The sequence below is a fragment of the Cyrtonyx montezumae genome, unplaced genomic scaffold (genome assembly GCF_038088225.1).
Source record: "Cyrtonyx montezumae isolate F1298 unplaced genomic scaffold, pur_monq_1.0 scaffold_30, whole genome shotgun sequence".
NCBI classification, from domain to species: Eukaryota; Metazoa; Chordata; class Aves; order Galliformes; family Odontophoridae; genus Cyrtonyx; species Cyrtonyx montezumae.
Genome location: NW_027072035.1, coordinates 10,552,161 through 10,568,887, shown reverse-complemented (window position 1 = coordinate 10,568,887; position 16,727 = coordinate 10,552,161). Strand labels below are relative to the sequence as shown.

The window sequence follows — 16,727 nt, the reverse complement described above, 5'->3', positions numbered from 1 at the left end:
AGCCATGACAGCATTGAGGTGAAATCTGGTGGGATGAGTCTGATGACTGATTCGGAAGAAGCGGGCAGGAGAGGTGCAGGGCTGGCACTGAAGTGATGGAGGGGCTGGAGTGTACAGGTTCTTCTGAGTAGAGGCACTGGGGGCACCTTGCAGTGGCTTTCCAGTGAAAGCCACTGATACCCTGAACTGAAGGGGTAAAAAAGCCATGACAAGGGGGTCTACAGGAATGCTGGGGAGGGACTTTTTTTAGAAGAGCATTAGTGATAGGATGAGGGGAAACACTTCTTTCCCATTTTAACAAGATAGATTGCGTTGCTCAGTTTCAGAGAAGTATCGGTGCTGACAGCCCTTGGTAACACATCCCCCGCACCACATACCAGTGCACCTTTACTCCTGAAGGAGCACCTCAGACATTCTGCTCTCCCCGTCAACAAGCTCGCAGTGCTAGTGCACGTTGGGCGCCTCCAGGGGCCCAGCCAAAAGCCACCAGCGGCCTTTGCACGGTCTGAGGGAGGGTCCTCAGGGACAGAAAAGAGACACAGCACTGACAGGACGCGCAGCTCCCGCGCTCAAGCTGGGGGGCGGAACAGCTGCTCGGGCGCTTCCCGCCTCGCGCACCAACGTAACGGCTCCACCCGCGCTGGCGGCGTATCGGCGGCCGGCGGCGCTGCGTGCCATTTTTCCACCGTCGTCGTGCTCGCGTCGGCTCCTAGCGTCTCCCAGGCTCGTCTCCGCAGGCCATGTTCTTTAACAGCAGCGAATTCGCGCAGCAGCCTGACGCCCGCTCCTCCGCCTCCGCTTTCCCCTCCGCCGCTTCCTTTTCCACGCCTGCTTTCCCGTCCGTCGTTCCCTACTCTACCACGGGCCGCTGCCGCCGCAAGCCGCCGAAGGGCGTCTGTGTCGAAGAGCACTTCGAGATCGCGTTGAATCTGGCCCTGGAGCGATTTTTGTGTAGCGATGACCAAGGTGGGGCAGCTGCAGGGCAGGGGGTGGCCGCGGGGCGCGGGCCCAGGACACAGGGCTGTGGGGATCCTTTACGTCGTGCCCATCTGCCGCGGTGCTGCGGTGGGAAGTGGGGGTGGGTGGTTGGAGGCGGGGGGAGGTAGAGAGCGGGCTCTCCGCTGGGGGACGAAAACACGAGGGGCTCCGGGAGCTTGTGACTTTGAGTAGCACGTGTTTGTTTTCCTCCTTATCTTTGCAGAGGTGTCATTCCCTTCGTGTTTCACTTCTAACCACAGAGCCTTCGCTCACCGACTGTGTCAGTCATTTGGTTTGATATCAGAAAGTAAAGGGTGAGTTGGCATCTGCTTTTGCTTGCAGCAAATGTGTGGAAACTTAGCTATACGATGCTACCTGTAATCTGGTGTATCCTCCATTATATAGGAAGTAGTAAGTCTGGAAGGAAGTATGCAGTAAATATCTTAGACAGAGTACAAAGTTAACGAAACTCATGGCGTGCTTTCTTTGGGGTGCCTTGTCCTGTTACTGTATTGCAGATTTCACGAGTCCATAATGCCTTCACCCAGGGGCTGCTCTGTGTCTTCAGAGTTTTGAATAGAGCCAGACTACGTTTTAGATAAAATGCAGCATAGAACAGTCCTCCAAAATAGAAGAAGAGGCTCATAGGAAGACGTTAGAGTGTGTTTTTTTTTTTTGTTCCCTCTCCTTTTGTCCTCTGTGATCCTTTGAAACGAATTGATATTTGTTGACTCCATGAGTTTATATGTAAAAGCTGAAAATCTAATTGCTAGAGAAGTTAAGGCAGAAAAGCAATAGAAAAGGGAAAGATACAGGAAGAACCTGTGTAGGTAGAATAGCATATCTGACGTCCATGTGTGCAAACTGTTGTGAAACCATGGTATTGTTGGCCGTTACTTGCTTTTGTGGTGTTGCATGATCCTTCTTCAAGGAGTACAAAATGCTGATTCTTGGAGTTATGTCAGGTTGAACAGACTTAACTTTTGGAAGATTAATTTATTGCTAATTAGTAAGACAGTGAGGCAGTGAGAACTAAAACTAGAAGTTGTTTTCCCTTACCTCAGTCTTCCCAGACTCAACTTCAGTGTTGGTCTCAATTCTTCCTTTTCACCACAAGCAAATCATGAATAGAGAATAAAGGCTGCTTTGCCTCTGCTACTACTTCATGGTTGCTCACTGCTGCTTCATACGGGGTCCCTCCCATTGGGTTGCCATCCTTACTAAGCTGATCCTGTGTAGCCTTTCCTAGGCTGCAGCTCCTCAAGCATGTAGGCTCATTCTTGGACTTCCAGAGGATGGGCTTTGGACTGTTCAGGTCACTGGTAGGGAGGATCCTTGGGATTCAGTCCCAAAGGACAAAGGAGTTCCGGGCAGGCTGGTTGATCCTGGAGAAGGAAGTCATAAGTGAGCAGGAACAGGCTGCAAGATGAGCCAGCGGGGAGGAAGACTTTTCCTGAGGCTCCAGGAGAAAAAAAGAGTCTGCCTCCTGTGGAAGAAGGGAAGGGCAACTCTGGGAGAGTACAAAGAAGTTGTTAGGATGTGCAGGGAGAAAACTAGAAAGGTGAAATCCCAGCTTGAACTCATATTTGCCATTGGGGTGAAAGAGAACAAAACAACTTCTTTACAGATACATTGAGGAGGGCTAAGGAGAAATATCTGTCCTTTACTGGATGCAGAAGGGAATGTGAGGGTAAGGAAAGGATTGAGGTTCTTAATCTCTTCTTTTTATCTTTGTATAAGTCAGAACAGTTATCCACATGGTACTGCACTCTCTGACCTGAAAGTCTCTGTTGAGGAACAGAATAAATTCTCCACAATTCAGGTGGCTAGTTAGAGACCAGCTATTCTACCTGGACTATTGAAAGTCCATGAGGCTGGATGGGATCCACCTGAGGGAGCTGACAGAGGTGATTGCCAAGCTGCTTTCCATCATCTGTCAGTGTTCCTGGTCAACCAAATTGGTCCCAGAGGACTGGAAGCTTGCCAGCGTGACTCTCATGTACAAGAAGTGCTGCAAGGAGGATCAGACCATTTAGTGTGACTCAGTGCCAGGAAAGGAGATGGAGCAGATTGTATGCCATGTGTGGGACAGCTGAGAGATCAGGCCTATCCATCTTGGGTTCATGAAAGGCATATCTTTGTCTGATCTGATCTCCTTTTATGATTGAGTGACCCACTTGGTGAGTGAGAGAAAAGCTGTTGATGTAGTTTGCCTAGGCTTCAGCGAAGTGTTTTATATGGTATTCTTCTTCCCTCAGTATTCTTGTGGAGAACATGGGCAGGTACACTCTACTGGGTAAAGAACTGTCTGGATGGCCGGGCTCAGAGCGTGGTAAACGGAGTTAAATCCAGCTGACAACCGGTCATGAGTGGTGTTCCCTAGGGGTTGGTACTGGGATGTGTCCTATTTGGTGTCTTTGTTGTTGACGTGGATGAGGGCATTGAATGCACCCTCAGTATGTTTGCAGGTAACACCAGATAGGGTGTGAGTGTTGATCTGCCTGGGAGTAGGAAGGCCCTACAGAGGGATCTGGATAGGCTGGAGAGCTGGGCTGAAGTTTGTGGGATGTAGATCAAGTGCTGGGTCCTGCAGGCAGCGCTACAGGGTTGGGGCAGAGTGGCTGGAAGGCTCTGAGGAGGTAACAGATCTGGGGGTACTGGTTGATGCTTGGCTGAACATGAGCCAGCAGTATGTCCAGGTGATGAAGAAAACCAATGGCGTCCTGGCTTGTATCAGGATGTCAGCAGGATGTCAGCGGGAGCAGGGAAGTGATTGTCCCCCTGTAACCAGCACTGGTGAGGCTACGCCTTGTGTTCAGTTTTGAGCCCCTTGCTACAAGAAAGACAAGGAGGCACTGGAACATCTTCAGAGAAGGGCATTGAGGCTGGTGAGGGATCTGGAGTATAAGTCTTAAGAGGAAAGTCTGAGAGAGCTGGAATTGTGCAGTCCGGAGAAGGGGAGGCTCAAGGGAGATGTTGTCATTCCCTACAACTGCCTGAAGGGAGATTGTGGTGAGGTGGAGTTTGGCCTCTTCTCTCACGTAACCAGTGATAGGAGTAGAGGGAGTAGCCTCAAATTGTGCCAGGTAGTTTCAGTTTGGATGTTAGGAAAACAACTTCCCTGAAAAAGTGGTCAGGTGCTGGATTGTGCTGCCCATGGAGGTGGTGGAGTCACTGGTTTTGGAGGTGGTCAAGAGACATTTAAGTGTTGTATTGAAGGACATGACTTAGTGGGAAATACTGGTGATAGGTAGGTGGTTGGACTGAATGATTTTGGAGGTCTTTCCCAACCTTGGTGATTCTATGGTTCTGTGAGTTGGTTGCACATAGCTCAGCTGCAGACTGCAGGAGACAGTGGAATGCTGTGAGGTGAGGGCGCAGTGCAGTGCTGACTGCTTGTACTGCCACAAACACTCAGCTGAATTGAAATCTCTGTGTGTTGTGTGCTGTATGTGATTGTGCCAGTTAGCGAATGAAACTCAGTGATTTCAGATTTCAGCCTGCCTACCTGTGTTTCTGCATGGCTGTGAAGATGCACATTTTCTTATTAAGCAGATATGTAAATTTTCTTATTTAATTATTCAAATTAAACTTGTGTTATTTCATGAAATAAGTTAAGATGTTCACTGCAGAAGTATCTGGAGTACTTGTGCAGTGCTGACAGCTTCTGTAATTTTCAAGAGGCTCACAAAAAGTGTGAAATAATTTGTAATACGTTTTTATTTAGTTTTGTGATATGTATTTGATGTCTCTTTCTGCTGTCCCTGACCACGTGGGGGCAGTAATAATCACCTAAACAAGCGTGTGTCAGTTTGCTAATCCAGTCGTACTGAGGGTGGATTAACAGTGGGCACACATACCTGCGTTTATTCACTTCTCAGAATTAGTAAATTTGCTGAATTGTTTATGTAGCAGATACTTTATGTGAATGTACATCTAAAACACAAGTGAAATACAAGGAAGAAAACTGTATATTTCAAAAGCTTAAGCTTAATACCTGTTTCAAATTAGAAATAATTTCAAAACTAGTTTCATGTTTCTGTTACTCTTTTTTGTTTTAATGAAAATAGTGTGTGTAATAAAAAAGGCACAGAACAATCCTCTTCTCTCAGTGCAGCCCAGGCAAGCTAGAAGACTAGACATACATATTCCTGAACATGAGAGGAATGGCATGGGGTTACGTATGGAGGTTACACTGGTGAGGATGGAGTTACTGTTTGCCACAGCCATGTTGTGCTCTGCTCCTCATGTTGTGGCTGGCACAGGATTGGCCTGTGCTGCTGCTGGGCTGTTCTGGCAGCTCACAGTCTCTCTCCAGTGTGCCCAAAGCCTGCAGGCTGAGGGGGGGTAGCAGGGGGTGCAAAGAGGTCAACAGGACATGGAGGGGTTTTTGGGGAGGGCTTGCAGTGCATATTAAGGCCCTGCTGTCCAAGATGTGGCCAGACATGGCTTGCTGATGTAAAGTAGAGGATGTGTGTTTTCTCTCTTGGCTTTTCTTCTAATTAAATATCCCTCTTGTTCTTTTGAGTATGGAGAGTGAGAGCAATTTAGATTGAGAGAGGAAGAGAGTGGTGAGCTTTAACTTGCCATCAGTGTGAAACCACTGCAGATGCCTTTTATATTTACTGGATGTTAAGTTACTTAAAAAAAATGTTTTTCTGAATGTGTTTAAGGCTGCTTGTTGCTCTCTGCTCAGTGATTTTATTTTTAACCTCTAAGTCTCTTACATGCTTCTGTAAATCAGTTCTGTGTGATACCTCTCAGTATTGATCGATACAGTGATTGATGGGGCTTGCTATCCTATAGAAAGTGAATATAGTGTTCAGCATTTAAGAGAAAGTGAGAACAGTGCTATGTTATGGAGGCTGTGAGGTTGTGCTGCGCATAGGTATCCCAATTGCAGTATGGTGCACTGACTTATGGTAGTAGTGAGTAGTTCTGATGTTGCATACTGGGAACCCTTCTCTTAGATGTGTCGTAATGCAGAAGATACTGTTTGGAAATTTCTGTTCATCATGTTTTACTTGGTACTAATCTGACAGCTGTTTTGAAACACTTGTAGTCGAAGATCTTTACATAGAGGTGAATAAATTACTTACATATTTTTTTCTCTTTCAGAAAAGGATCAAAACGATACCTAACTGTCAGGAAAAAGGATGGATCGGAAGTAATTCATTCAGAGATGACTTGTTGTTTGACTTCCAGAACGAAACAGGCTATTTGCAATTTAATTTATAGGTTACCTCTCACAAAGAGAGAACAAATAGAACTTCTGCCAAGGACTCAGCGAAGAAATGCGTGTATTATTGAAACTGGTATGTGCTGTGTTTGAGTATCAATACTGCTTAGGAAAGAAAACCACAGAAGATAACAAACACCAACCCAACCGTACTGATTTCCACCTCACTTTGACTACCAGCTGGTGAGCTTCCAGCCCAGATGAAGCTGCTAATTTTTTTTCATCTTTAATTCTTATTATAGCATGTTTTCAAACTGGTTTCACAAGGAAGTGTAACTTAGGCATTCATACCGCTCGTATTTTTGTCTTGCCTATGCCAGGTTACATCTGAATATAGCTAGTTCAACATAAATCTACTTGAAAGGACATTTTTCATATGGGGGAGATTCAACATATCCTGTAAGGTGGTGCTGAAGAGAAAGATGCTTGTCAAGGTCACTGTAAGAACACTGTGAGAATATAAGGCTGTTTGTTCTGCTTATAGAAATACATGTTCTTGATAAAATACGAGGTTTCTGTTTCTTTCATCTTTTAGCAGTAGGCATGATCCCTCAGAGCTTACTGTCCAGACTTCTTGATTTCCAGAGCATGAAAGAGTTCATTTGAAGACATACTTGTGATGCACTATTTGCTTAAATGTAATGCTTTGAATAAGATGTTGCCTTAACTGTTTGGTATAAAGGTTTCCTTGTGTTTCCATGCAGAAAGATTGGTGCATTGCACAGGAAACATTTCTACCAGTGTTCTTGTTTTCACTGAGTATTTCAGGTTCATGACGGTTCACACTCTGAGTGCTTCCTTTTCTAGTTCTCTTCATATGGTTTCAATTCTCCAGTAGATTACTTCTTCAGGTTTTTAGGTCTTTTAAACTATTAGGCTATGTCTCTCTTGGTAAGGCAGTACTTCTTGAAATTAAATATATACACCTGTTAATCGCGTTATGTATATGTCATTGAATTTGCAACAAACTTTTCATTCTTAAAAAAAGAAAGGGATTTTAGAATAGCATTTGTGTGCCTGACTTTGAAATAGTTCCGAAGGCTTGCAGCTTCTCTGAATACTTAACCCTTGCTTTCTAGTATGTGGTATTGTGCTGTATAGACCTAGGGGTCTACGTCAGTCTTACAGACTAGAACATCATGTAAAATAAGACCTTCTGAGATGAGGTAATAGAAGATGAAGGACAGTGTGAAAGAGCAGATATGAATCACAGTAAAGTTTTGGCTTTTTTTTTTCCTTAACTCTTAACAGAATTTTAAGGAGTTGAAAGGGAGCTCTGGAGGTCATGTAGTCTAACACTGCTTGTAAAGCACCCCACTTTTTAATCCACCCTGTGACACCATTGGCCTTGTTGGCCACAGGGACAATCTACTGGCTTATGGTTGACTTGTCCACCAGGACACATCCCTGTCCTCTGCAGATCTTCTTTCCAGCATTTATGCTCCTGACTTGTACTGGTGCATACAGTCGTGCTTCCCCAGGTACAGGACTCCACACTTGCCTATGTTGAGCTTAAGGTTCCTTTCTGCCCAACTTTCCAGCATGTCCAGGTCAGCACAGCCTTCTGGCGTGTAAGCCGTATGAAGCTTTGCATCATCAGACTTGCTAAGAGTGTGTTTTATCACTTTATCCAGAACATTAATAAAAGGCATTGAACAAGATCCAGGATCCCCCATAGCTGTACTGAGAAAACTCTCATTTTCCAGTTTGAGATATCTTGAGTTCTGTTTAAAACTCTACAGTGAATATTTCTAGGCAAACTGTGGATGTGTAAATGTGGTCAAAAGACAAGAAAATAAACCAGTGTTTTTTTCTTTTGTTGTTGTTTGGCTTTTTTTTACTTTCTGTTTCTCCTTTTGTTTCTCTTTTAGGGCTTTTTTTTTTTTTTTAACTCAGAGTAGTGCAATGGGGAAGTCTGGTTTTGTTCATAATATGTTGGGAAGTAGTAATTCCTTTGAACAATACTTATTTCAAACAGCATAACAGAGCACTACTATGAATGTTTCTTTTGAATATATGATGGGTTCACCTGTTTATCTGTAGGGGGTAAATACCAAGTCAGGAATGTTCATTTTTGTGTGTGATAGTTAAATGATGCTTTAATTACTTAATTTTGTAGCAATTCCTTTGTACCTATAGGTAAATTGTCATGTGTTCTCTACAGAAAACAAAGAAGCAGTGGAGAGTTTTGGACAGCTTGGCTATGGTATTCCTCAAGTCCCACTGGAAAGGGGGAAGTCAGAGTATGACTCTTTTAGGCAATCATTGCCTGTTTTTGAAAAGGAGGAGGAAATTATCAAAATAATAAAGGAAAATAAAGTTGCTCTCATTATAGGAGAGACTGGATCAGGAAAAACTACTCAAGTATGTTTTTTAATAAGAAAAGTAAAAGATGTTAGTGTTTATATGAAATTAATGTGATCTTAGAAAATGTTTATGTAACAAGGGTTTTCATGATGCTAATTTTTAGACTTTTGATTCCCTATATAGTAAGGTGATGTATTTCAAATGTGAAGAAGCAATTAATACACAAAGCCAGCAGATACTTATTAAAAAATGTAAAAGATTCTGCATAATCTTCTGATTAATACTAGCTTTTAATTAAAATAATTTGAAGTATTTAATATAGTGGAGCTATTATTGTGTTTGTTGGTTTTTTTTTCTTCTAAAGCTAGTTTTTGTTTTATTGTCAGGAGTAGAATATTGTGAAATGAAAGTTTTGCAATCTGTATAATATTGAGATAGAATTAAGTTGCTTTGCTGTTTTAAAATTAACAAACACCTATAACTTCATCAGACTACCAAGTACTCAGAAACTTTTTTTTTTCTCACAGATTCCTCAGTTCATTCTTGATGACTGTTACAAAAATGGAATTCCCTGTCGTATATTTTGCGCCCAGCCAAGACATTTGGCAGTTATTGCCATGGCTGAAAGAGTGGCAGCAGAAAGAAGAGAACAGGTTGGCCAGATTGTTGGTTATCAGATCCGATTAGAAAGCAGGTACTAACAACATATTGTTAAGGCAGCTGATCTTGTGTTCGTATGTATGTTAAAGCTACAGGATTTTGGGGTTTACAACATAGAAAACGGGATAAATTATAGGTAGGATATGTTGCTTCAGGCAATTGAATATTTGCAGGTGACAGATTTTCTTCCACAAGTTGCAGTATAAAATAGTATGCTTTCTTCTGTAAATGAGTCAGAGGCATATTCATTTGATTTCTACTTGTGGGGAGAGAGAAATCTCTTGTATTGTTTTCAGATCAACTATACGTTTTCCTCTCCTTTTTTCTCCCCACTCATAGATTGAAAAGTTCCATAAGCTTTTACAATATTTAAGGGAACTAGAGTGCTTTAACAGGAACTTTATGGTGACAGTTTGTAGCAGCTGTTAACACAAAGGGTATGTCTGGCTCTGTTGCATATATGAATGAAGATAACACACAGGTAATGAAAATAAAGAAGAATTTGAGTATGTCTATGAAAGCTTTGAAGCCTAATAAGAGCTCTAAAGAGCTAGAGTAGGGAGTATCACGGTAGCTGAATAAGAACGAACTATGGGCCGGATCAAGATAGAGCTATTGGAGGCAGTGTGGAAAGTCTTCCTAAAGAAGGAGTAAATAAGGTTCTTGAGAGAGAGATCAGTGTTTACGACACTGGTTTAAAAGAATAAAATAAAATAATAATTAAAAAAACCCCAATAATACAAGTGTCACATTGTTTTGATCTTACTGAGTGTTAGATAGCAGTCCTGATTTCCAGAAGAGGCTACTGAAGAGTAATCCATCTTGGATATGTGCCTTAAAAATTCAGTAGGAAGTAAGAGAATTTTTGAAAGGAGGGATGAATTCTAAACTTGGAAAGTGTGTGATACGTGTGCTTTCAGGAAAAGAACTGTGGAATATGATAATAAAGAAGTTTTGAGAACTGTCAGTACTGGAGAAGGTAGTGGCAATAACTGATTCTACTTGCACATCTAATTCCCACGGTTTCTAAAACAGTAGCTTTTAACATATTGTGAAACTCTTCAAGGAAAAATTGATGCATTTGGAAAGGATCAACTGATTTTAGGCACGTGCAAATAATACTGTCCCAAGTACATGCTGAGAAACTGAAAACTATTTCTGTAAAGTAATCTCTGAGAGTCTTCCATACTGAGGCTCTCAAAGATTTTTAATTGCTGATATATTTATTTAAACATGAATTCAGTTTCTGAAGTGTTGGAATATAAGCACTGGAATTCTGTAGGTGTTCTCTGCCAGTAAAGGTAGTATAAAGACATACAGTATGGTTGAATTACTTGGTGAGATAACTATAATCTGATTCTAGTTCTGGTGGGTAGCTCTTCAATCCTTTAGTTTTTCTTAAGCAATGAGAAGGTAAAATGCATCTGAATAGTGCAAGTCTGACGTACCTTTACGAACTGTTCAATAGGACTTCTCCAAGGACACTGTTAACGTTTTGCACTAATGACATACTACTTCACATGCTGATGGCAGGAGAGAGTGCTCTATCAACAGTAACACATGTTATTGTGGTAAGAATTCTGCTGTATTTCTTGTGAAGTTTGTTTTCTTAACTAACTAAGCATATGAAGTATTTTTGTTTGGGCTGCATCTGGAAAAACATTTTTTCCTTACTTACTGAGTTTTTACTCTTTGAATGTGTACTCTGGTAAAATTATATTTATGCTTGTGATAGCATTACATTCTGGGATGACGAAGCAGTTGTGAAGGACAGAGGTGTAGACATTTCCTCAGGTGTTTCTTTTTTTGTCCAAAAGCAGGGAAGCTTTAGGCATATGTGTATATGATTCATTGTGAGTCTGTCAGAATTTCTTATATCATGTACTTACTTTTGTAGGACCAGCGTAACAGTCCACTTGTTAGCACAAAGGCTTTCAAAATAAGTAGTCTAATTCCTGTCATGGAGACTAAGAACACGGTGGAACTAGAGTATATAATCACCTTGAAAAATTTTTCCACTGCTGAAAACATAAAAATCAAAATAATTCTAAGAGCTCGCCCGTTTGCTGAGAAGTGTAAGAATATTCCATGTTCTTGCTTTCGCCTTTGTCAGCGGTTTGTGGGCAGTTTCGGCCTGGTTCTGCAGCAATTGGTGCGGAGGACTCACGCCCCAGGAAAGAGGAAGGGAGAAAGGGAAAAGGGAGATGGGCCTAGAAACAAAACAGTGGCAACAATCTGAGGAGGAAAGCTAATTTACTAAATAAGACATCGGAAAGCAGAATAACACAATATAATAGAATATAATTGGAATTAGAGCTAATAAATCAAATAAAATGAGCAAGAGAGAGTGTCCGATAAACCGAAGGCCTTACGCTAATGCTGAAGGCGGACGGCAGCGAGCACCCACTGCTGAGTCCATCCCAAAGGAAAGAGAGTGTCCCATGACCGCAGACAGTTTTTATCTTTCCCTCTGAGCGGAAACACGTAAGAACGCAAAGCATCGCAAAGTCCTCTGGGGAATGGAGTTCTTCTCTTCTGAGACAGGCATATCCATAACCATAGATGATCCACGGAGCTGGAGTACCAACTCCTCAACTCCCAACACACCACACAATGCCACGATGTTGAATATCAATAATAGAATAGAAATTGCAAAACCATGACAACCTTAAAAAGTGTTTGGCTTCCTGCTTGATAAATTCATAATGTGAAAGGAAACAAAACACCAAATAAATAATTGCTTCAATCTTTCATATGCTTTAACTGATGTTAAGCTTTGTACATGACTTAATGGACCTAAGGAACTAAATTTATTTTATCATGTGATATTATATATTCCTTTAAGTGCTTCAACTCTGAAGAGTTTATTAAAATAAGATTTGTGGAAACTGTGGTTCCTGTCAATATCTTGGAGATTATAATTGTTCAAAGAATTAGAAATTTCAGAAATGTACTTCTTAGAATCATAGGATGGTTTTGGTTGGGAGAGACCTTGAAGATCATCTAGGATCAGTCAGCCTCTGAAGTCAAGTTATCTCATTCCTTATCTGTTAACAGCACAGACTGCTCTAGTATCTTTCTGAAACTTCAGAAGTTTTTTATGTGAATACTTTTTTCTTTTTTTTCAAAGTGCTTAGTTAAGGTAAGTTGGAATTCTGTGTTTTAATGCATCTTCAGTGTATCTATGAAAAAATAAGTTTTTAGTTTTGAAAAAGTTCATATTTGTGAATGTTTATCTGTTGGTTTCTTTTTTCCTCTTGTTTTAGGATGAAGTACATGAGAGGGATAGACTGAGTGATTTCTTGTTAATAAAACTGAGAGATATATTGCAAAACTACACTGATTTAAAGCTGATCATTTCTAGTGCTGCTCTCGATACAGATCTCTTTATTCAGTATTTTGGAAGTTGCCCAGTGATACACAGTAAGTATTTGTGAACTCTTAAATTAGAGTATACCTGTATACCACTGTAAATACCACTTAATCTGATCAGGGTGATGTGAACACTGCGTGGAAATTAGAAAAATGCTTGTTCTTGTTGCTTATTTTAATTTTACAGTTGTAGGGTTTTTTCTTTTTTTTCTTTTTTTTTGACATGTTTGTAACTATTTGAGAATGATGTGTTCTGTTGCTAGAAACTTTTTAAGTGCCTTGTCTCCTGATATTGAGCTCAAGAAAAGAAGTTATTAATGTACTGAATTCCAATATGAGAAAATCAGTACCTTAAGACCTTCGGGTCTGCAAGAGAGTGATAAACATTAACTAATTCTAGTAAGTGTTAGTTTTTCAGGCCTCAGAGGTTGCTGTTTGTTACTGGATAAAACACTGGTGATTGTACTTAGTCGTTTCAGAAATACAGACTCAGGCAGTTTGCTTTTTTCATATTTTAATTATGTGATTATTTTTCAAAGGAAATTGTCAACTGTTAATCCAGGTAAAATTTGAGAAAAGATGTGATATTTTATGTTCAGGCTTAATAATTTATAGTTAGATTTCATTCAAGTATTAGAAGTTACCTTTATTTTAATAATTGATTTGACTGATCTTTAACAAACATAAGGTGTAGATTTTTTTTGTGGTTGTTTTCTTTTTTTTTTTTCCCCACATTTCTGGCTTGCAGGTCTCCTACATGAGTGACCTGCTTCTTTTGACTTTTCAGCAATGATGTCTTAAGTATTACACGTCAGTATATATAAGTAATTTTTCCTAAAGAAGAGGGAGGCTCGGGGTAGTTTAAACTCATCTATAACAAATGTCTACTTTAGGGACCAGAAATCTAGATAATTTTTATTCCTGTGAAAAAAGATTCTGTCACATCTGTTAGAATGATTTAGAAAACAGTGATATTGAAAAAGAAATTTGAATAGATTCTTAGGAGATAAAGACCATTTGCAGTTTCTGGCTTGTCAGTCCTTATTTGGCAGAGTAGGCCTGAAGTAAGTGAAGAAACTCAGTTCATCTCATGTACTCGTCTTGAGCAGAGCATTTTTATACAAAATGGCAAACTTCTTGTGGAGTATTGCATTAACAGTATTATGTTATGTTTGTAATCCAGGTGGCAGTCTTACACAGTGGATTCTTTAAACAAAAATACTACTTTCTCATTTTGATAAGACTTTAATGTATAGACTGTCAAACATTGGAGTTCTTCCCATAATGCGTAGGTAACATTGAAGAGGTTTATGATAAACAATGTGCATAACTGACATTTCCCTTTTAAATCATGTTTTTGTTTTGTGGCTCAGCAGTCTTGAGAAGGCATACTCTCAGATATTCTTACAAGATTTTTTTAAGGAAGGTAATTCCTTGAACTATTTTCTTTTAACTTTTTAATTTATTTTTTTTTATATTTACAAAAGTCATTTCTTAATTAAGAATTGTCAGTGGAACTAGGGGATATCTTAACACGTCGAGAGTTGTCTGTGCTTGCAGTAAAAGGAAGACCATTTGAAGTTAAAGAGATGTTTTTGGAGGACATTTTACGAAGCACTGGATATATAAACAAAAAGATGGTAAAATACATGAAGGAGAAACAGCGAGGTTGGTATACTTCTTGGTTGTGAGAGTGGGCAATGAGGCTCACTGAGTATTTGAACAACTAAATAGGATGATTCTGTATTTAAAATCTGGAATGATAAGTGAGACATGATAATGACAAGTACCTTTAAACTTGTAACGTTCACGTTATTGAAGTCGATCGATTTAAAAAAAAAAAAAAAAAAAAAGGCATGCTTTTTGTTTTCAGTTGATAAACATTTTGTTAATATCATGGCATAGATTTGGATGTTATTCTGTGTGTTGCCTCCATGGAAAAAATACAGAACAAGATGATACGATGTGTTGACATAGAGATACAGATTAAATTGCAGCCATTAAACAGTGCAGGATTTTGTACATCTTGCACAGAAACAGTTCCTGTTAGTAGCACCTGGATGGTGCTTCTTACTGTGCTCTTAGAGCAGACATTTGCAGTCATGCACTTCGTGTGCCCTTACAGAATTTATATTGGACTGGTACCAACTTCTTGATTCAGTAAAATAAAATGCTATAGGTAAACTTGTGATTTGAAGTAACTATTTTTGTAACTGAAAGCAGTAGATGATTAAAGTGATCATAAGACTGTTCTGAAAATATTTTACACCTTCTAGAAGAAGAACAGCGAAGTGCTCTTACTGAGTGGTGCTCTGCTGGGGAAAACAGCAGCAGCCCACAGTCAAGGAGAAAAAAGTCTGTTGCAAGTGTATCTGAAGAAAATAATGTGCTGGGTAGCAGCGGTGAAACAGTATTTGATAATCTGGTAAGCTTTTCCTTTGTTGGAAGAAATGTTACAGATTTATGTAGTTAACCTTTTAAAAACTGTTTTCTAAAGATATTGGGAAAAGATGGTTTGAGACCATCTAAGAATTCTGCGTGTGCACAGGTCTGTGGTATCTGGTAAGGTGCATGTGAAGGTACTGAGGAAACTGGAAATTGCTGAGCATCATCTTTGACATGCCATGACAGTCTTGTGAAGTTCTCAGTGACTCAGCCTTTTCTCTCATGTGGGTAGTGATAGGACTAGAGGGAATGGCTTCAAGCTGTGCCTGGGGAGATTCAGGCTGGATGTTAGGAAATACTGCTACTCTGAAAGAGTGGTCAGGCACTGACTGACCTGTCCAGGGAGGAGATGGTGGAAGCACCGACCCTGGAGGTGTTCAGGGTACATTTGGACACTGTGTTGAGAGACATGGTTTAGTGAGAACTATTGGTGATGGATGAGTGGTTGGACTTGGATGATCTTACAGGTCTTTTCCAAACTTGGTGATTCTGTGACTGGACAAGAGGAAACATAACTCCCATTATTAAAAAGATAAAGAAGAAAGGTGTGTGGAACCACAGGCCACTCCTGTGCCTGATAAGATCATAGAACATATCCTTCTGTAAACTGCTATAGCATATGAAAAACAGATTACTAGCGTCAGTCAGCATGTATTCTCTAAGGGCATGAGGGTGAATCATGGGTATGTGAAGTGGATTAATTGGATGCTCAGAATAGGGATTGTCTGGATTATTGAATTCAGATAGTTACAGTCAGTGACTTGACCTTCAGGTGCAGACCAGTGATGAGTACTGACCCTCAGGGGCCTGTATTGGGGCTGGTATTATTTGTAACCATGTATGTTAATGTTAAGCGCATTTCAGCAAGTTTGTGGGTGGGTGGCACAAAGCTGAGTGATGCAGTCGACATGCTCGAGTGAAGGTACCATAAATGCATTAACTGATAACTTAATTCTGTATTTCTAGTTGTTTAAAAACTAGATTTCTTAGTACCTCATCTGTGAGAATGAAGGCAAAAGAACTTCTTGAAGAGATTCATCGTTTTAATCTTGTTCTTTTTTTCTCTTCAGGTTGAAAAAGATTCAGGTTGTCCTGAACCATGGCTAATAGAAGAAATGGATTTGTGTCTCTCTAACATCTGGTTGCATAAAGATACTGATTCCTTTGCTCAGGTGTTCCATTTAATTTTAACCAAAAACGTCAGTGGTAAGTTGCTTTTGTTCATCTTGTTACATAAGGAAAAAAGAAATCACAAAGTGATTTTTCTATGACTTTCTATCTTTTTTTTTAAGTGTTAATTTCTATTTCTTATGTTTGCCTTTTTGAACAGTCAGTATGTTGAATAGTTAATGAATTGAGTACTTGTTACTGTTCTTGTTGGGAAGTATTGACAGAGAGGTTAATGCTATTTTACAGACATTATACGTTCATGTGAATTGACTGTTAGGTGAAGAAACAAAATTTTGTTGGTCAAGATTTTGAAGGCATATTTGTGTTTTGTTTAGATTAAAAAAATGTGTATTTAGTTTTTGCTGATGTGTTTTGCTTCTCAGTTGATTATAGGCATAGTGAAACCAGTGCAACTGCACTAATGATTGCTTCAGGGAGAGGCTTTACAAGTCAAGTAGAGCAACTGATCCGTATGGGAGCAAACATCCACTGCAAATCACCCAATGGCTGGTAAAATAAAAACAGATTTTGAGAAACTTATTTCCAAGTATAAAAA

At 40.1% G+C, this 16,727-nt stretch overlaps 1 protein-coding gene and 1 long non-coding RNA gene across 2 annotated transcripts in view; one reads left to right on the top strand and one right to left on the bottom strand.

The window, feature by feature from the left end:
- LOC136053533 (uncharacterized) overlaps positions 1-16,727 on the bottom strand; it is a 229,227-nt gene that overhangs the window by 34,894 nt on the left and 177,606 nt on the right. The window lies entirely within an intron of this gene.
- Positions 9,144-16,727, top strand: part of YTHDC2 (YTH N6-methyladenosine RNA binding protein C2) — a 30,811-nt gene continuing 23,227 nt past the window's right edge. The window contains exons 1-7 of the mRNA XM_065744258.1: positions 9,144-9,218; positions 10,653-10,755; positions 12,451-12,607; positions 14,117-14,224; positions 14,833-14,981; positions 16,072-16,207; positions 16,555-16,681. Of these exons, the coding sequence (XP_065600330.1) occupies positions 10,705-10,755; positions 12,451-12,607; positions 14,117-14,224; positions 14,833-14,981; positions 16,072-16,207; positions 16,555-16,681 (728 nt within the window). The 5' untranslated portion in view covers positions 9,144-9,218; positions 10,653-10,704. The remainder of the gene's footprint in view (positions 9,219-10,652; positions 10,756-12,450; positions 12,608-14,116; positions 14,225-14,832; positions 14,982-16,071; positions 16,208-16,554; positions 16,682-16,727) is intronic.